At 32.2% G+C, this 21414-nt stretch overlaps 1 protein-coding gene across 3 annotated transcripts in view; it reads right to left on the bottom strand.

Moving 5' to 3' along the window:
* Positions 1 to 2206: 2206 nt before the first annotated feature.
* The window catches only part of LOC106064812 (nuclear receptor subfamily 1 group D member 1-like), a 32313-nt gene continuing 13105 nt past the window's right edge, over positions 2207 to 21414 (bottom strand). For all 3 annotated transcript variants that reach the window (XM_056025741.1, XM_056025740.1, XM_013223439.2), the window contains exons 4-12: positions 18031 to 18212; positions 17259 to 17559; positions 16615 to 16847; positions 15325 to 15432; positions 12766 to 12918; positions 11655 to 11905; positions 11363 to 11493; positions 10042 to 10134; positions 2207 to 9108 (exon numbers count right to left, since the gene is read on the bottom strand). In XM_056025741.1, coding sequence (XP_055881716.1) covers positions 8951 to 9108; positions 10042 to 10134; positions 11363 to 11493; positions 11655 to 11905; positions 12766 to 12918; positions 15325 to 15432; positions 16615 to 16847; positions 17259 to 17559; positions 18031 to 18212 — 1610 coding nt within the window. In that variant the 3' untranslated portion in view covers positions 2207 to 8950. The remainder of the gene's footprint in view (positions 9109 to 10041; positions 10135 to 11362; positions 11494 to 11654; positions 11906 to 12765; positions 12919 to 15324; positions 15433 to 16614; positions 16848 to 17258; positions 17560 to 18030; positions 18213 to 21414) is intronic.

Here is a 21414-nt window from a genome sequence, read left to right as displayed (position 1 = left end):
GTAGTCACAATGCTATATGATACTTAAGAACACTACCATTGTAACTTTATCCCACACCACTGTTTAGCAGTGCATACCTTAGGTATTACACATAAATTGACTATTTAAAAAAAAAAACAACTTACCAGTCAAAGCCAACTAAATCTAATATTTTAAATATTATAATGCTACTGTATTAATGTTTTCTTTTCAGTCAAAGGAGCATTAATAACATTTAAGTCAACCATCCAGAGTTGGCTGCATTAAAACAAAACTCTGAGCATTGTAACAAAAGGTTTCCCCATGAGGAAGGGATTATATAATAATATTAGTTTTAAATTTCAATAAGGAAGTTCAATATTAACATGAGCTGCTTTAAAAAAAACAACTTAATTTAAAGAATTTTTTATATACTAAAAAATATCTATGTTGGCTAGAAATCTCATTAAATGAATTTTATATTGCAAGCAAAGAGAGAGTGTCATTCTGTAAATATGAACACAAAAGTTCTGTTGTCTAGCTTGTGCTTGTTAATAATTTTCTTTCAATGTACAGTGATCAAATTAAATAATTACTGAATTGTGAGAACTAATTATTGTAGCATTATAAAACTGTGTATTTAGTAAATCACAAATGTAAATTTAAAGCCAAAATTTTTAATACTGAACAACCAATTTTTTTAAAGTAGAAAATATGCAGCAACAATCGGGTATCTCAGTGAGTATAAAAAAAGTAGTTCAATGAAGGACCTCTATAAACATTTTTGTTTAGTTTTTATGTTTGTGGGAAGTGTGGTCGAGAGGCCAAGTGCGCTCTAACTTGGCTTGGCTACCTAGAAGGGGGCTCGAGGTTCGATACCCGACTCGGGCAGAGTTGTGTTTACTGAGCGCCTAAAGGCAGCACGGAAAACCAACTCCTAGATACCCCCCCCCCCCCACTGGTCCACAAATGAGATTGGACCAAAAGCGCTCTGAGCATGCTATAAGCATGAAACTAGCGCTGTATAAAAGCTATAATAATATGTTACAAGAAGATAGACACGACCTGACAAAGTGTTTTAAAAGGATCAGTTTGAATAGAATCACTTTGTAAAACCAATAAATGAGTTTATAAAGTTGGACCAGATCCCCTCATCTTTTTTTAGATCCAAATAACTGGACAAATCTTTCAATAAGCAGTTAAGACCTCTTTTCTATGAATGAAATAAGTGGTTGAAAACTGAAATGCAACCATTCACTCTAAAGCTTCAAATAAGAGAGTATGTGATTTAATGCTGTGAGCATCTTAGCATTTTAACAGGAAATTACTTCCCTGGACAGCACATTGAGCCACTGTTCCACTAGTCAGATATGTTTACAATACAGATTACTGTTTACAGTCTCTACAGTTCTTTTTTTTTTTAATGCCTGGTCAATCTCTGCCTGCAATGTGATGGTTTATTGGGTGCATAAACATGGGAGATAATCACTTTCTTATCTGTTGTTTACTATAATTCAATTTAGGAATGCAAAGTTTCAAGGTATGAATTCTATTACATTGTGTTAGGCTTGAGAAATATGGTTGTAAGGAACTAGAATTGTAGCAACATTGTAAAGCAACATATAAATGATTGAGCCTAAAAAAAAAAAAGACAAAAGTAAATACTGATTGCAAAACACTAGGTGTTTTTTGAAAGTAGAAAATATGCAGCAATTATTCAGTTAAAGGCACATTCCTCGTCCCATATGCTAGGACAAATTTGTACAAATACTCCTTCTTCCCTAGTGCTATTAGAGCATGGAATGGGTTGCCTGAGCTAGCCAGGAAAACCAGTGACTTGGCTGAATTTAAGTCATTGGTTAATATGCATGACTAAATGCATGGCGCGTAGGACGTAATCATCTTCTTTTTTGAAGTAACGTCTGTATTATATAAGAAGATAAGAGGTGTTTTAGAAGTCTCAATTAGAACTGTCATTTTATCAGACCCATCTATTTGCGTGTCCAGTACCAGTATCCATTTTACTCTCATATTTTTACAAATATGTATGGCCCCAAAGAATATGCTTAAGTTCTACAACAGAATTGGAGTTATAAGTAAAATGAAAGAACATCTAATAACTTGACTATTTGCAACTTGATCTAATTGTATTCAATATAACATTTGCAGAAACAAATAGCAAGCCTATTGATTCATTATTCAACATTGCACTAGGCTATTCAAAGAAATGTAATTTTTAAAGAAGCGCCATTTTATGATTTATATTTATTATGTGTTGTTTCATATCATTTCACTAGATGAACACAAGAAAAAAAACAAAAATTTGATATGACAGTACAAGAACAGTAAAAGAAGCAAACTGTAACGCAAACACTATAGATTCACTTAATTGTACAATTTAAAAATGTGTGCCTACATTATTTCATATCTGACAAAAATCTGCTGGATATATGCGCTCCAAAAAAAAAGATAATTAAATACAATATAAGGCATTATATATAGCAATATGTATTTACCCTATACATACACACATATATATTTTTTCATATATATAATATAATATAATACAATAGTCTAAAACACAAATAATGGCACTAGTTGAAAAACCCAATCCACTGGGGATCTTTTGTACAATTAAAACAAAAAACGAAGTATATAATGATGTATATAATATATTATTTATTTTCATTATTCAAACTTTGTAGGCATCAATTATTTTTTTTAACAGAGAACAATTCTTCTGATTTTAGCAGTTGAAAATAAAAGAAAAGAACACACACACAGAATAAAAGCAATCAATGCTTAAGTCAAACAGAGCACTGAGAAGGAAATATATTTACAAAAATGTTTTGTAAACAAAAACATGATGACTGGAAAAACAGTACACGTAAAGTTTGTGAGGACAAAGATACAGGGTTCAAGTTAAAGGAAATAAAAAAAGAAACTAGAACATGCTAAAGGAATGTCAAGTTTTACTTTCCTGTGATAGGGATGTGTCTCTTTTTCACTTAAATTGATCATTAATGTTGTTTTTTTTATTTCAAAGAAATTTTCAATGAGAAAAAAGCAGGCACTTAGCTTATGATATTGAAATTAAATTTAATAGTTGTTAGTAAGGCGGATGATTGAAAATGATGCCCTATTTGATTTTAGAAGACATGATGAACACACATGAAGAAATAAAATTAGGTGGTTCTTTTTTTTTTTTTCTATGATAAATTAGATGTGTGAAAAAAAATATCTTTCAATAATTTTCAATATTTAAATCTAAAATGTATTTAAGATTAATTGTATAGGATAAAAACATAATTACAAAAGAACAGTTTCAATCATTTAGCAACAAATTAGATGGGCAGAATGCAAGTCAATCACTTGTTATAAGCTTAAAGACACCAATCTGATGACGCCAAGACAAGTCACAGCTACAATTCAATATGTTTTACTTTCAACAGTCTTCATATAGTGCTATGGAATAAATACATAAAAATGTCCCCAAAAACTTTACACCCCAAAGCACAAAGATACTATCAGTAGTTGTTTTCAATGAAAACACTGAATGAAATGAGTATATATAGTGAAAACTACAGCGCAACCATCCTTTGTGTAGGATACTATGCTTCAAGTGTATCTGTACCATTGACATTTTGACTTAAGTCTATTTATAACCTCCTAGCTCCTAAACTACATGCAATCTCATTGCATGAAAAAATTAAATATTACAATAAAGCAACTTTTAGGCACCCATTTAGGATAATTTGACAAGAGACTAATAGTTATGTGTTTAATTTCATGGAAACAGACTAAACAATAGCAAAAGACATTTGTTGTAAATGTTCAAACCAATGGCATCCTCTTTCTGGGTAAATATTTTGCTTCAGTTAAAATATACAAACTTCTTTATCTAAATGATTTGATAAGTATACACATTTTTCTTTTTCTCAAACATGCCATTAATACTGGAAAAAAGACGAAACATAATAGTTCAAGTGTATCCAAGGATACAACAATGTGTACAAAATGTTAAGAAAATTGTTATAAATATCACATTGGTACCAATGAAATAAAAGAATAAAACATTTTGACAGAAAAAGAAAACAGATGAGAACAACAGTAGTCACAACTGATGACATGACAACTAATTCTTAGTGAGGATTACTAGGTACAAGTCATTTTAAAATGAAACTAAAATGTTCATTATCTTTACAAATTTGGAAACTAGTTTTAACTCCTGCTACTTGTAACACACTGACAACAGCATTACCTCCCTATAAGATAATTTGTTAGCACATAGTCATCTAAATTTCATTTAAGATGAAAATTAATTTGAAAAAGTTACATGAGTTAATGATAGTGTAATGCACAGATAAATTTACTTCCAAAAGTAGGTCATTCGAATAAATAGTAATCAAGTTACACACCCATGTGTTACAATCAATGTGAATAGAGGCCTCGACATCTGTTCATTAGAAATCCAGACAAAAGTAACATAACATGCTTATGATGGTGGAGTATATACACAATGGTAAGTTCAAATTTTAGCCATTTCAAAGTCAGCGCCTACACTCATGAACAAATAATGAATCAAAAAATGGTAAGGCCAAGTATGGATTGATGTACACAATAAGAACAAAATATAACAATGAAAACACAGCCAAAGAGAAATATTACAATGATATTTCAGAAACAAAGCTGTTTTAGAACATGTGGTAGACTGGAGTGGAAACAGATTTGGGTTAATAGCTTTAGAACAATTGGATTGATCATTTTTGTATGTCAAAACTCAATTTCATGGAAGGATTTATTAACTTTAACCTGATCATTTTGGAAACAAGGCATGTAGCAAGTCACTTAGCTTGACAAACAAAACCCTAGCCACAACAATGTCCATAGAAACTAGTTTCCCTTGCCCTTTCACTTCTAAATCTAACATTTGCAAAGACTTTTATCAACTGCCAGTGCTCAGTCCCTATTATACTGACATGTGATTATATCAGTCAGGGCTTGACCTATTTTTTTTTGTCACTTATATCTAACCAAAACTTGTTCACATTGAGTGCCCTGCTCACTGCAGCACAGCAAATAGAAATAAGAGAGAGAGAGAGAAGATATATATTACAAACAAAAAATGCAGCTCTATTCCTTTACTAGCTAAAATCTCACTCCCTTGTATTACTATCTGAGTACTTGACAAGAATTTCATTACTTTGCTAGTACATGCTGCCCATAGATAAGAAATAAAAAAATTAAATTGAGCAATGGAACAAATAAAACTATTTGGCATCAACTGAAAACTATGGTTGAGGTAATGTATAAAGCCACCATTCAACATTTGCAACCAAACTTATTTACAAATATTTTGTTAGTATTATGACATGTAATGATTATGACCAGATACTGAGTGTTTTGCTTTTTTTTTTATTTACCTTTTTGTAATTTGTAGTTCTGTAACTGAGAGACATTTATGAAAGTTATTTTTAGATTAGCCTTTACTCCGATGAGGAGTGGATTTGTAACATTTCAAAAAGTTGAAGCAATCTCATAAGATGATAATCACTCAAGAGTATTATGTGACACCAATTACAAATGAAACATACCTGAGCTTCAACTAGAAAGCAACCAATTATCTACAAAAAGACAAACTGTTCGATCTATTGTCCTATGATAAAAGTCTGATGCTTTGCGCTAACAAAAAAACTACATGGAAAGTGGCACTGACCATTTCCTGATACAAACATTGAAGTCATGTTAACTGTTTTGAATTACAGCAATGCAAATTAATGGGTGAAATGATTTACCTGAATCTATAATTATAGTCTGGTTAATAGTACTCAATGGTTGACCATAGTTTTTTTTTCTTTTTATTTAAGATGTTAATTAAAAAAAAAAGAAATTACTTAAATATATACATGTAAACAAACTTGTATCTAATTAAACAATAAAGACAACAGACCAAATCATGTAATAGAAGCATGCCAAATATTTATATCTACAGATTCATTTCCCACTACTGCTTGCATCTTATTCAACTGCTCAGTAGTTGATTTCACTTTAGCTAATGACATAATTAGTTTGACCTAATCAGAAATGCAATAACTGAGCAGTTCAAATTGGCTAGTGATAAACTATACCATAAAATGTATCATGTGAAAAGTACAATCCAACAGGGACACTAAAATGTAATTTATAACTAATTGGTACAATAAAAACATAGAAATTTTACAGACATAAAATTTTTAAAATGATATACACTATTGTAGCTTATAATTTAAAAAGAAAAATTTAAAACAACACAGTGGTATTATCTCTATAATATTACATGTGTGTCACAAGGCAGTCAGATCAATTATTTTCTTACTGCCTTCAAAGAAGATAAAATCTAAATTAAAATCGAAAAGTTTAATATACAACTACTTCATACAAAGTAAAACTATGCACGATGAAACAACCATTCACCATTTTAATAAACTTTCCTTCATGGTTCAGTAGTTATTATAAAACTAAATTCTACATGATGATGTGACCCACAAAACTACAGACGTTAGCGAAATGTATTTTCTAGATGGACTAAAAGTCATTTTTTCAATGGCTTCGTGGAGGCAGTTGTCTGACAAGAAGGGAAGGGGGGATCTTGGGTGTCTAGAAAGTCTGTTTCTTTTGACTTATTTAACAATTTCAACATCTCACAGAAAATATATATAGGCCTAGACACAAGAGAATTTTTGCTTGAAGAATTTTGACTGAAAATGCTGGCATTGATTTTGCCTGAAATGTTCCTTAGGTTTTAAGGGTTCAAAATTGAAAACTCATGTTCATTTTGCTGACTTCATTCTTTAAAAGTAAAGTTCCCCTTTCAGACCTTGGGATCTAGAGGGCAGATGATGTTAAGGTCATCTGTTTCTTTGGCCAAAGGTTAACGAACAGGGTGTCATGTTGCCAGCACAACAACCAACTGCCTTTACTTTCCCAAACAACAGTAAGGTACCCATAGTAGCTGGGTGTACTTAAGTGCACCCTAAAAATCCAGAAATTCCAAATCCCAGTCTTCACAGAGATTCGAACCCAGGACCCAAGGTTCGGAAGCTAAGCGCTTAAACACTTAGCCACCGTACCCCAACTTCATTCTTTGGGGCACTGATAAAGAAATCTCATTCTTGTTTAAATTACCTTTTAGTAATAGCAAGATCGAAAATCATATGTATAAATTTTCCATTCATGTATAAACCTGATGAACACTGACAATAGTTCAGTAGAGACAAAGATGAAATAAAGACCATGACATTCCCATTACAATTCAACAAAGTAAATTTTGGCAAGTTATCGACACATTATTCACCAATAAGGTAGATTCACCTCTCTACAACCCAGTGTATTAATGCATCAACAATTGGCTCATTATTTTACAACCTATAAATCTTAATGACTAAATCTTCACTTTGCCAACCTACAAACCTTTAGTCTACTGAGGTCTCTAAAGAAATACAAATGACTCATGCAAGAATTGATACAATGAAAGCCGAAAAAAAAATGTACTTATTAACTGTACCATTCTCCACTCCAATAAGTTGAATAACAGCTCTGTATTATCAAGTCTTGATTTTTGTCATATGTACAAGAAAAAAAGCAAGATGCATAAACTCTTAAAATATAAAAATAGTGACATTACTAGTAACTAGTGAAATCTTGTACAATTAACCAATAAGAACTAGAAACTAGAAAAGTTCTGATCAATAGCAACCAAAATGATATAGAATCTAGTTGCAGATGATGAAATTGCCTATAGTTAGTAAGTGAATTTTTTTTTGGTGTAAAAAAAAATGCTTTAAGCTTTTCTTGAAGGCTGGCCTAACCTTGAACCTTATTTAGGAACTAAACTGAAAATATAATGACATCATTTACTAGTTTATTTTAGCAATGGTAAGAAGGAGAACAATTAACCAATGGCCAAAATTTCTTTACGTGCTCCAGAAGTGACTTGTACAGATGCTCATAGTTCAGAAACTTTTTGTGATATAGGAGACACACGGGACTTCATTAAAGTGTTCATTCAGTTCAAGGATTGGCTTCTGTGTTTTATGTATTAAAGAGTGTCTTGTGTTTGTCACAATAGGAAGCATAACACAAGGCAACAGATTAGCACCTGTTTAGGTTGCTGTTGAAACCTAATGTTTTGTGTAAACTCTACTCAATGGACTCCTTGTAAATGTTACAGTGAAATCGTGTTACTGTAATCACTACCTAATATTAAAAATACAAAAGTTGCAAACCATAACATTAAATGAGACAAAAATTAACTAAATGAGCAGCACAACCAGAGTATCATACACAATTCTGAGTACATAACTGGGGTGAGAAAGCAAATGTAAAGTAATACTAATTTGATAAGTTCAATGTGTTAACAGCAAAATCTCTCAGAATGTAGACACAGTTGATGCCATCCAAGTTTCCTAAGCTTATGGCCATTCACTCACACATGCAGTTATAAATACATTATTAATTGAACAAGTGTTGAAAACCAAATTTGAATGCTACCACCTGAACATCTATGCAGTATTGCACTTGTTACAAAAATAACTAGCAAGTTTAAACTACATTTCTGTATATCTTGGCATATCAATGCCTACATTCATGTATCTATTTTCTTTAAGGGAATGGACCAGGCAATAAAGATCAGTGAACTAATTACTACTACATGTCTTCAACATGGCAGCTCTAGCCTAGAACGGGGGAAACTGGAAACATTTGTGATGGCAAGAAAGCTAGTGAAGAAAACTTCAAGAGCAGATTAAAAGGACCAGAAAACTAGTGCTATCAAAAGACCACAGGACATGACATGGGTTTGGATGAGAAAGTTCAAGACTCAACACAGAGTTATTGTGAGCAGCTCTGCTGTGTCGACAAGTCAAACATGTTTAACAGATTAAAGGTCATACTCAACAGATGAGAACAAAAACTTTAAAAAAACATTACATAGCTAAGTCAAAATGACCTTTTTTTAAGTGTCGAAAACTTCCCTGTGTAATTGAGCAAACTGTGCATTGAACTCTGCCGGAGACTTCATCTTGATGTTGTTTAGGAACTTGGCATGATCCTCGTTGATTCGCCTGAAGAGAGGAATTAGGCTGATCAACTCCAGAAACAAATGCTCATGATCTGTAAAAAAAGAAAAAGTTTTTATATTTTTCTTAAAAACATGCAATTTTGTAATTAAATAATAATCTGAAGTAAATAATAAAAGCAGTAACAACATATTCACACAAGATATACACACACCCAAAAAAAAAAAAAAGCTCAGCATAAGATTGAATGTGCTGCCTGTGTTTAAACAAATAAAACATATATTGCTTATGCTTACATTATTTTATTAAGCCAATTAATTAATGTAATTTTTTTAAAAATGAATAATAATGTTCCAGCCTTAACGACAATACTTATATTTGTAAAACTTTAAATTAAAAAGACTTAGTCAAGAGTCATTAGTTTGAAGGAGTTGGGTAACTTATTTTTTCAATTTAATCACCATTACTTGGATTTACAAATAAAGTAAAATAAGCAAGAAAATTATTTAAAAATTTATTTTTTTAAAATAATACCTCCTTTATACATCTTATAGAGGGATTATTTTGCTCTAAAAACTAATGAATGTTAGATTTAAAAACAAAATCCTGGTTAAGCAAATGTATAAATCTACTAGATCTATAATATTCCAATGATAGGCCTATAGATCTGGACTTAGAAGACAGTGCACAAAATGTTTCTGAACTGCTTCATTGATTTAACACTTTAATTGGATAGTGCCTGCATGTGGAAATACCCAAAGACATAAGTCTGTTCAAGAGGCAAATTTTATAGCCCTCTAGCCAATTTTTTTTTGAATACTGAGAAAAATTATTATAACTGTCAAACTAGAGTTTTCCCAGTGTGGCCAACAAGCTAGTTATTATTTTCCCAACAATATACATCAACTGTCAAATTTCTAGGTACATTGTTAGAGCCGTTTATGAGATCCGTGTAAAGAATATATTGTTTCCAGGATAGATGTTTCCATGTATGTATGACCTGAATAGAGGAATTGTAAATTGATACCTTTATGATGCTGCTGAAGTAGTAGATATAATGCTTGTAGATACAACATCTGTATTGCACTCACTGCTTTCGTATTACTTAAGCCCTGACGTTCTAAAAACAAAAAATACAATGATTTAGCTTAATGCAAACAATATTTTTGAACCAATGTGACTTTGATGAAACAGAATGTGACTGTGATGAAACACAATATTGATTTCTAAAACAGCAACACAAAAAAATAAAGAAATTTGATTTGGTATTATTTTACTTACATGTGTTGCTAAATATAATTTGATTTATCTTATCTTATACAATAAATGTGTTTAAAAAAGAAAATTATTATGTCCTATGCATCACGGTAGGTCAGTCTTTTCATGCATAGTAATCCATGACTTAAATTCTGCCAAGTCATTAGTTTTCCTGGTAGACTCAGGCAACCCATTCCATTCTCTAATAGCACTAGGGAAGAAGGAGTATTTGTATAAATTTGACCTAGCATATGGAACAAGGAATGTCCTTTTTATTACTGTCTTTCTGAGTATTTTGTTAGGTTTTGTTTTGTATTAGAAGATTATGGTTCGGAGTTTTATGTATAATTGCTACTTTACTTTTTAGTCTTCTATTCTGAAGGTTCTCTAAACTTAATGATTTTACTAAAGCTATTAATCTAATAAAATGTAAAAAATATTCATTTGTTCTGAATCTCACATCTCTATTTTGTGTCTGTTCCAGTTTCTTAATGTTTTCTTGAGTTGAGGGGTCCCAAACAGAGGATGCATATTTATTCTATTATTGGCCCAGACTGATCTGTCTCGACAGGTCTGGGAAACCAAAAATTCTCAACCTTATGCACTACGCAAGACAGCAGGGTTTCTGTCCAGGGCTTTTGCAAGAGAGGATTTGAGCCACTCAAGCCCTCACTCAAATGGAGTTTGATGATGATGATGATGATTATTGGCCTGACCACGATCCAAAAAACTGCATTTTTATGTTTTCCTTTATGTATTGAAAGTTGGTTACATAATTCTTGCATATACTTTAAGCTACAATTTGGAGGTCTGTAGATACTGCCTACAATTAGTGATTTAGCTTGCAAGAATGATAAAACCTAGTCACATTTCATCTTTTGGACATGTAGATTCTACTTTCTTTAAAATTGTAAAAATTCTGTAAATTAAAGATAACAAAAATATTCTAACAGCCCCACATAAATTCATCAACCACATGTGACAAAAATACAAGAGTTTGGTCTATAAAAAAATATCAAAGTAACCTTTTCCATGTGACTAAAATTAATGTGTACGATCTCTGTTTGAAGTAACTCACAAATCTAGCTCACCTGGACAAATCAAAAGTATTGATGTGAAGAGTCCAATTTCACCATCAGACAGAAGCAAAGGGTTAAACCTATGAGCTACTTCAAAGAATTCATCTAGGAATGGACCCATAGGCATTTGTTGTACAACTTTTCTGAAAGAAAAAATGAATACATTCAAGATACCTCCATATGAAATATAAACATATTGGTTCTAGGAAACTTCATGCAATATTTGTTTTAATAAGTTTATTTTTTTTGTAAAATGTTATAAGGGAAAACATTAGAAAACATCTAGGTAAGTGCTGATTGATACCTCGATGATTTCATTTTCAGCTGAGGATCCAGCATCTCCTCATTGATTTCATCCACCAGGAGACTAAAGCGAGCCACCATCACTTCAAAGCTTCCCTGTTTAATCAACTTGATCTGATCTTCTTGGTCCACCTCAGAGAAGCCGGGGAGCTTCTTACAAAACTTGACAACCTTGGTGATTTCAGGAATCATAGAACTCAGAAACTGTTGCCACATGGCTGATGGGCTCAGACTTAATTGTACAATTTCAGGCTGTGAAACAGAAGTAGGGCATAATGACAAGGCAAATGAAAGATGGTAGTCAGTCCTTAAATACAATAAATGCTTTCACATTTTAAGTAAATGTAATCAAAAGTAAAAAAAAAATACAGAAGTCACCATGATGTGGGGAAATAAAATCAATCTCTCTTGGTGGCCAAAGAATGAAAAGAAGGACGTAACAGCCAATACTACAAGTTAGGTGTCTGTACAACTGGATGGATCTGCTTGACAGCTTTCTACTGTTAAACATTTTAAGCTACAGCTTAAGCTAATATAGCCTTGGTTTGGGTTTTATTGCCTCGACGTTTCAAGAAATTTAGTAATGACCCCCACATCTAGGTCTATCTAGTCATGCAAATTAATCAATGATTTACACTCTGCCAAGTCATTGGTTTTCCTGGCTGACTCAGGCAACTGATTCCATGCTCTAATAGTACTAGGGAAGAAGGAGTATTTGTACAAACTTTTCATAACAAATGGACACTCATAATGCTACACTCACAAGTTTAAAAAGTTCCTTTACAACTAATGTTCTTTTGCTGGAAAAAAAACATAACAAAATGCAGATCAAGATCGGGCATTCTAGACATCAATTTATTAAGAAGCCAATTAATTTAAGAAGTGTATGTATGATGAGTGACTGAATGAATGAAGTATTATAGGTTTCCTAAAAATACATTCTTGTGAGAGAAAGCAGTGGACCATTTATACAAGTCTGAAGTCCTAAAACCAACCTGAAGGTTAATAATTAAAAATAATAAGAGACATGACATCTAACTAGTGTTAACCCAAGAGTTTTGTTTTTTTTCTGCTTTGAGCTAGGTGGTAGTCCAATCTTTACTAGTACATACCATTTCATTATTAGCTTTCATTCGAGCCAACCTTTCATTGGCTTCTAGCACATTGGCATGGGTATTGATAGTGGTAGCCATGTGAGCTTCAATGATGGCATCAGTCACCTGATCAATGAGAACTCTGCGGTTGTCAGTTGGAATCTCTCTCACCTGGTGGACAAAACAAAACAAAAATCAAGATAGCAAAGAGAGTGTTTTCACACAAAGTCAAGGGCAGTCCCTAAGGGTCCATTGTATGGTAAACAATGTAGGTCAAAGAGGAAGTTTTCATATTTCTTAACAAGGCTAACACAAGGATGAAATAAGATTTCAAAAGCACTTCTACTTTTCAAAATAAAAATAAGTCCCTAGTGACTAAATATAGTAGTAATTATTAACTCATTGAGTGCGGTGTTTTTTTTTCAAAAAAATGCTACTTTTTTGGAAAAAAAAAAGAAAATGTTCCAAACATGCCTAAAACAAAAAATTATTATTCAAGTACCAATGAAGCTATAGTAACATATCTGGTATCAAAGTAAAGGTAAATGAATGGAGAATGTGAAAATGTAAACATCTTTCTAGTTAAATATAAGATACAAATTATAATCTAAATAATATGACCCTAAAAAAAAAAATGGATGCCAGCTTTAGAACTTCTGAGACCTAAATATAGATTTTGATCTTTGCATTACTGTTGAAACATCATATTAGATTATTGACATCTTTTTCAAAAAGAAATGTGATGTCATAGAAGTATAAATAAAACAATAATAAAGCTTCTTCAGTAGTAAACATTGTGGGTGTGTCTTGGACAAGCATAGCCATGATTTGTAGATTTTTACAGATAAACAATACTTAAAAAAAAAAAAAAAGAAAATGGGCAAAAAATGCCCACAGTGGATGATTATTTGATGTAGATCTACCATTTCCTTTCTTTTTATTTATCATAAACTTAGATCTAGAGATATATCTAGATCTAGAGTCTAAATCTAGAGATAAAAGCTTAGATCTAGTCAATCTCGATCTACACTCTACACCTAGCCTACTGACAATAATAGATTTAGATCTAAATACTAATAATATAGATATAAATACGCTAAATTTAGACTTACCTGGATCTAATCTCTATATTAACTATATCTAGATCATATACTTCATTATTACTATTTATTTGTGATAAATTTTAGAATAATTATAAAGTTTCTTCAGTAGTAAACATTGTGGGTGTGTCTTGGACTAGTATAGTCATGGCGACATTTTTTTTTTACATCGTAAAAAAAAATAAAAATAAATGTCTAAATAAAGCCAAAAGCTTCTAATTTCTATGTAAACAAAGGATGAAGAATTCTTTTATAAAATAAAAATAGTTCCACTGTTGTTAGTTAAAAAGTTTAATTTAAAAATGCAACGAAACAAAGGTAGGGTATGAACGTCTATGGGATAGACGTTCCGTACATTTAGGGGCAGTCAGACCGTCTATGGGATAGACGCTCCCCACTCATTGAGTTAATAAGAAATGCTAAGTGTACTATTAGGCTTACGAAAAGCTACAGGAAACCTTCATGTGTTGACATCAGAAACCATAAACTACAAATTATTAACCATAAAAACCTGCATGCAAAATTTGTATTACAAACAAGATTGCCTGATCACATCTAGTGAAGGTCCCATAACTCTTGCAGTCTGCCTGAATAATGCCAAGTGAAGATTGCAGTGTTTTTAAAATGCAAACAAGAGTGAACAAATCAGTAATCACTTCCGGCTATAATGGACCACATACAACTATTGAATAACACAAACTGCCTATTAAAAGTTGACAGAAAATAGGTTGAAGTATGTGCTTAAAATAGGCACACTTAGTTTTTGAGTAAAGACAATAGCATGTTATGAGAAGGTTATAAGTAGCTGATGCCTAAGAACCACATCTAACTTTTAATGCATTCTTTTGACAAACAAAGCACAACCAGCTATATACGTTACAAAAAAAAAAACACCAAAAATTATTATTACCATCCTTTTTTTGTATACGCCCTAAAAGACTTGGATAACTAATGTCCTTCAAGCTTGGTAATATTAATTGTTTAATAAATTTATAGACGAACTTTCTTTAAAAATTGCTAAAGATAACTCTCCTAATGGCTGTTTAGTGTGGGAACTATTCTTCTTCTTCTTTGTTATTGCGTTGAGTCTAAGACTCTTGGAACTCTAAGCCTATAGCAGCTTGCCTCTATCTGCCTGTTTTAACTTGTCTGGGAAATATCCAAGCAGATGCAAATTAATTACATCCCTATTATACAAATGGCTGGTATCCCAAGATTTTCAGATTAAAAGTGAGGCCAAAAGCCAAGCACACTGGGAAACTCCCCCCATATAACCATAAAAAAATTACCCTTGAGGAACAGTGTGTGAATAGAGACATGTTTGCTGGGACTTTCTTCTACACACACCAGTGCAATGGACTCGGTCCTTAGGCACCCCAATGGGCGTTCTTTTTAAGATTCTCTATAGGTCATTTCCACCCAAGCGCCACAATGGAGAAGCATTACTAGGGTGTGAACTATAAAACGCTAAAGATACCTCAGCTAAGATGCGGTATGGATATAGCTGTTCCTCATGCTCTTCCATTGCTGGAGTGCTAGGTGCATTGTCTGGGTTTTCTTGTTTTATCTGCACAACATCTTCACACTGGAATAAAGGCATTCACAAACACATAATGTTCAGATACTTTTGTTCAAACCATTCTAAGTATATTTTCTTAGATATTTGTGTTAATTTTAACTGAAGGTTAAGTTGTAAAATGTTAAGTCTCTAGTCTTTTATGTCACCAAAGCTTTGTAGTTTTATGATATTATATATAAAAAAAAAATACAAGTTTTAAAAAGTATGGAAACTCATTCTTAGGAAAATGATTAAAATAGAATGACTTAAAACCATATTTTGTTGTTTTTATTTTTTTTGGTCAAATTTCAAAATTCATTAACACATAAAAAAAAAAGTGCTAATTAAGAAGGGAAATGCAATCTATCTGCAAGACCATACGTTATAGAAGGCCTAAACACTAACCTACATCATCACAACCTGTGGGCAGCTTAGACCAATAGCTTGTTGCCACCTCACACATGTGTACAACATGACATGGTTTAAACTGCCCACAGGTAGTGACATTTCAGGTCAGTGTTCAGGCCTTCTATAATGATTGGTCTTGTAACCAGCTCTTTAAATTGTCTTGCTTGGAATACTATAGGGCTAAATATTCAAATAAGATTACTTCAGGTCTATTGTACATATCTGAGAGGCTGAGCTGTCCCCCCACCACCTTCCACTTTGAATTTTCTATTCAAACTGGGATAATATATTTCTATGATTCTTAGCATATTACAGACATATCTGCTCACTAGGATTCAGTGACTAAAGTTCTATACACCTTCTACAGAGAATGAAGACAAGGAAGGGGGTGGGGGGTAAACCCTCAATCCATTAGTTTTTAAACTAAATAAATACTTCAGTACATATGTTAAACTCGCTAATACACACAGAAATATTACTACCTTACTCTAATGCCACATTGTACTTCTGTTATTTGAATAGTTAAAATTCTTTTTAATGTTATTCTTTTTAAAAAAGTTAAGTTTATCATAACATTACACAGCTATAGAATGGCTTTGAATAGTCAAACTTTTCCATGTAATATATCATTTGCTGAGGTGGAATATCTATTTTACTTCACTTTAAATAACCATTTATTTAAAATTAGTGTTTTTGAAAGATGGCATAGATAAAATAAGATAGTACCACTGAGGCCAATGGCCAAGGATATTCCACACAATTGTGTTACTGAGTATATACAGCACAAGTCCAAAGTCTTACCTCTTGTTTTATTAGTCCTGGTGACAGGCTAGAAGATGATGAAGGCATCATGCCGCTAATTGTGACATTTAAAAATACTTTACTGTCTGTGCAGGAATTAGTTTTGGGTGTCGGACATCGGATGTTAACATTATTTGGACTCTGTGGTGAGGTGTGTGATCGAGTGATGTAACTAGATGGGGAACAACTATCTAAGGTGTCAAATGGTAATGGGGATGAAATGGGGGAATAAGCTGAAAGAAAAAAGTAAAAAAAAGTCTTTTTTTATTAAGTTGTCACAATAAGGCTAGAAATTAGGAGACATTAAACATTCAATTTTTTTTTACAAAGGTCAAGCACACCAGGAAACTCCCACATATAATTCTTTTTCAAGAAAAGTTAAAACTGAAAATAGCTTTAAAATGCCTTTAAATAATAGATAGTTTTTTCAAATTTTATATGAAGATTTATAACAAAAAAGCATTAAAAGAAAAGAACATTTGTTTAAAGTTACCTTCCTAATTAGTTTATTTACAATATAGCAGCAGAGTTGAGGGTTAGGGTTATGTTATTGAACTCTTAAACATACTATTCATTTAATTTTATTCTGAAAGTAAAATTGGATAATACAAAAGTCCTATTTTAGGAACAATAAAACTACCAACCTGAGTTTCCATTAAGGTTGTTATTTTGTGAAGTCAACATCTGATTAACATTCAGACCTGGAGTCATGGGACTCAGTTCAGCTAGTGAAAAGTCTGGAAAAGGTGAAGGCGCCTGAGCTGATGCTGGACTGTCTGTGTCATTAACATTAAAACTTTGGGATGCCTGGGTAGGGCTTAGAACATTCTGGTTAGACTCTGAAGGCTGTGTGGTTGAAGAGGTGTTGTTGGCTTGTTTATGGCTGGAATGACCTCCAGACTTTGAATGCTCTCTGAAACTTTGCTGAGCAGCAGACAGAAAAGCCTGAGGGAAATAGTATCATGGTTATGAAACAAAAAATCAAAATGTATCACAAGAACTGTGATAAGATGGCTTGGTAGCAGAGAGCTAGATTATTTTAAGGTCAAAGGGTTAATATACTGGTGGATTCATTCGATTAGATGGTATTAGGTATGCAATTCATCCGAATAGGTTTGTTATGCATTTCATTTAAATTGATCTGTTATGCATTTCATTCAAATTGAAGGTCATCCATTCAGCTCTTGAAATTATGTTGGGGAGAATGTGCTGCCTGCACAGCTTTTTGAACAGTTGTTTTGAGAAATGAATAAAAATAACATATTTTAAAAATTATGCATTGCTTTTAAATTATTTGTACGTTACAAATGATTTTAAATAAAAGTAATTCAGCACATGATTTCAAAAAAAAAAGTACATCTAAAATTATCTTAAAATAAAAACTATTTCATAACCTCTAAAATAAATAGTAATTACCTGCATAAGCTCAGATTTAAAAGTACCATTGGCAAGTAATAACTTCTGAAGCTCAGCCATTCTAAGTCTATATAATTCATGTGGCGATGGATACGGTGCAATTGGAAGATTTGTAGCTGGAACTCTACTAGTTTCCCCACCAGAATCCTTTAAACGTTTAGGTCTACGTCCAAGGCGAGATGCTAGGAAATAGTAAAAGATAAATGTGTGTATAGTCATTTAGCCTAACGCAAGATAAATGATGAAGAGGATGACTTAAACATTTTCATTGTGTGATGACATAAATAATCTATCAAACTATTTGGTAAATGTTATGTAGTACTTATTGGTCAAATAATGATAACCGCAATGTGTTATCATATTATCAAATTTTTAGCTAGTCATTAAAATAACTTCTGAGAGCACAAGCTGAAATTGAAATATGATAGAAATCTGAGGCAAATACAGGGCATGTACTTATCTGTAATGAAGGTATTCCTTGTTAAAAATGATCTTGTTCAACAAGTGCCTAGTAAAGGGCCTGTTTTTGTGATACCAAAGACCTTAACAGATTTTTCATATAAAGCTCAAAAGGAATTAGGACTCTTCTGAAGGGACAGGCAAAATTGCATTGGCCAAGGTGTATTGAAATAACATCATCTTCTTTTGTAGAGGCCTGTACAAGTTCTTCCATAGAAGATGAAACAATGTCTTTTAATTTATTTTCATATTTTAGACATTAGCAATAATGTCAGTTTTACTATATCAAAACTCAAATAAAGATTTATAACTTCCATGCAAATACACAAGAAGGTTGTTCTTTCAACAAAAAACAACAACACTGCCTTTGTATCCCTTTTGTCAGCACCTTAGTTCCCCCATTGAGAGGTGTGCCCCATGGGTTAAGAAACAATGCCCTAAATAATTTCAGATCACATATTGATTTGTAGGTTTCACCTAGCTGCTATTATCTTCTGTAGATATATTATAACATGGGCCTCAGCTCAGGAACAAAAACGTACAATGCGAAAAATGGCCAACTCCTCTACCACCGAAACGAAAGCCACCTTAACCTGTGATATTTGTGGACGGGAGTGTCTCTCCAAAATAGGGCTCCACAGTCACATGAAAAAGTGTGCGAGATGAACCATAGTCATTCTACGACTGAAGGAGGCCAACTTTCCATATTATATCTACTTTCTCTTTAAAAGTTAAAGGAAGGAAACAAAAGACTCTTTAAACAACAAAATATACAATCTTGACACAAAAGACTCATAAAATAATATGAACCATGTTTATCAAGTCTTATTCCACGTAGACTTGGGATGTATATGTGGAAGTTGATTTTTTAGTAGCTCAACCCATTCCAAAATTTTACAAAAATGTATTTATGCTAACAACTAGATAACTTAATTTTGGTAAACTAAGATGAAATTAGAATGTAATGAAAAAAATGGATTGGAAGTATTAACTGTAAAATAGTGTGTGAAATTTAATAAAGTTTGCATAGAACTCTTCAACTTTTCACTGTTAATAATTATGATGAACATAAAAATATTTTACTAAACATTTTTTAACTGAAACAAGATTAGTTACAAAATATTATGAAATATTTATAGCAATAAAAGCTACAATCCAAATTTAAATGGATTTTCTGAGCACTTCTAAGAGCTACACCGACATTAGGAACACATGGTGTTTGTTGAGTGACTACATGGGAAACAATTAACTATGAGTTTAGCTGTGTGGATAGCTCCATACTAACTAAAGAGAAGAAATCTTGAGGTGGCAACACATTGTTCTGAAGAAAAAAAATAGGTTACACGGCCAAGTCACATGATGCACAAGTGAGCCAGACACAAACCTAACAGTGCTCATGAATGTGTTCATAAAACACTGCATTTGTATTCTAGGGGAAAGAACAAAAAATGCAGGGATGCTCTATTAATTTAAATAAAATTATTTCAGAGACAAAAAAGTGGTGCATTGGTACCAATTAATCAAATAACAATACACAGTCATGCAGGGACATAATTTTAAAAAAATATGTGAAAATAGATTAAAATATTTATACAAATACTGTGCATATTAAGGAGATATTCTAAGCTACTTAATACAAAAAAATTCAAGTAATCATGTATTCATTAAAAAAAAAAAGAGAATGTTCCAAGTATTTTACCCTAGCCTATAAGAAAGTAAATCTATATAATCGTATATATATATATATATATATATATATATATATATATATATATATATATATATTATAAAGTAGAAAGTAAGGGGTATGTATGTATGTCCTGCATAGAAATAAAAACCGTTTCACCAATCTTGATAAAACTTGGCATAAATGTTCCATGTGTACTAACTGGAACAGAGAAGTATTTATAGTTTAAAACAAACTTAAAACCCTAAAAAAAAAAAAAAAGTTGCTCAACTCTATTTAAGTATTAGTATTTAATGGATCTATGCCATGTTTACATGAGAAAATATTGAAAGGATCTAGATCTAATTTAAAGAACGACACTTTACGCATATATTTTTTACTTTGACACATGAAAATTACAAAATATAGTCTATTGATTTTATTATTTAATCAAATTAAGCTTCAAATTTGTTTTTCAAAAGCATTTTACGTAAATTTGTTCCTTATATCTGCGAAATTAGAAGTCCTGATGTACTTTATAATCCCATTCATCTATCCAAGCAGACATCTAAGTCTAGACTCTAGACAGTCTAGATCTAAATAAATAAAAAATAAATTATGGCCTTTATATAGCGCTACTCTCATGCTTATAGCATGCTCAGTTGTGGACCAGTGGGGGGAGGGGTATCTAGGAGAAGGATTTTCCATGCTGCCTTTATGCACTCAGTAAACACAACTCTGCCTAAGTCGGGTGTTGAACCTCGAGCCCCCTTCATAGGTAGCCAAGCCAAGCCAAGTTCAAGCACACTTAGCCTCTCGACCACGCTTCCCACTCTAATTCTAGATCTAATTCAAAGAGGAAAGATCTAATTTATACTTTAACACATTAACATACAAAATAAAGTCCATTCATTTCATATATATATATTAATCAAATTAACCTCAAATTTTACGTTTCTAAACCATTTTTCATACATTCGTTCGCTATAGCTTCCATGTTGACATGCATTTTAATAGTCCCATTCATGTGTCGTGCACACCGCTATCAAACACGCTATGATTGGACAGGCTATATGAGGCTCTATATGGGGGATATTAAATATACTAACATACAATAATTAGTAAGCTTCTTGAGCCACTGAATTCACTATTGTAATAGTAGGTCTACATCTATGATAATAGTATCTAGACTCTAGATCTAAATATATGTAGATCTACAAGCAAATGTTTTTATTTAAAAAATGGATTTAGGTTGATTA

Source organism: Biomphalaria glabrata, chromosome 4, assembly GCF_947242115.1.
Source record: "Biomphalaria glabrata chromosome 4, xgBioGlab47.1, whole genome shotgun sequence".
Lineage (NCBI taxonomy): Eukaryota > Metazoa > Mollusca > Gastropoda > Planorbidae > Biomphalaria > Biomphalaria glabrata.
This window is presented reverse-complemented; position numbering and strand designations above follow the sequence as displayed.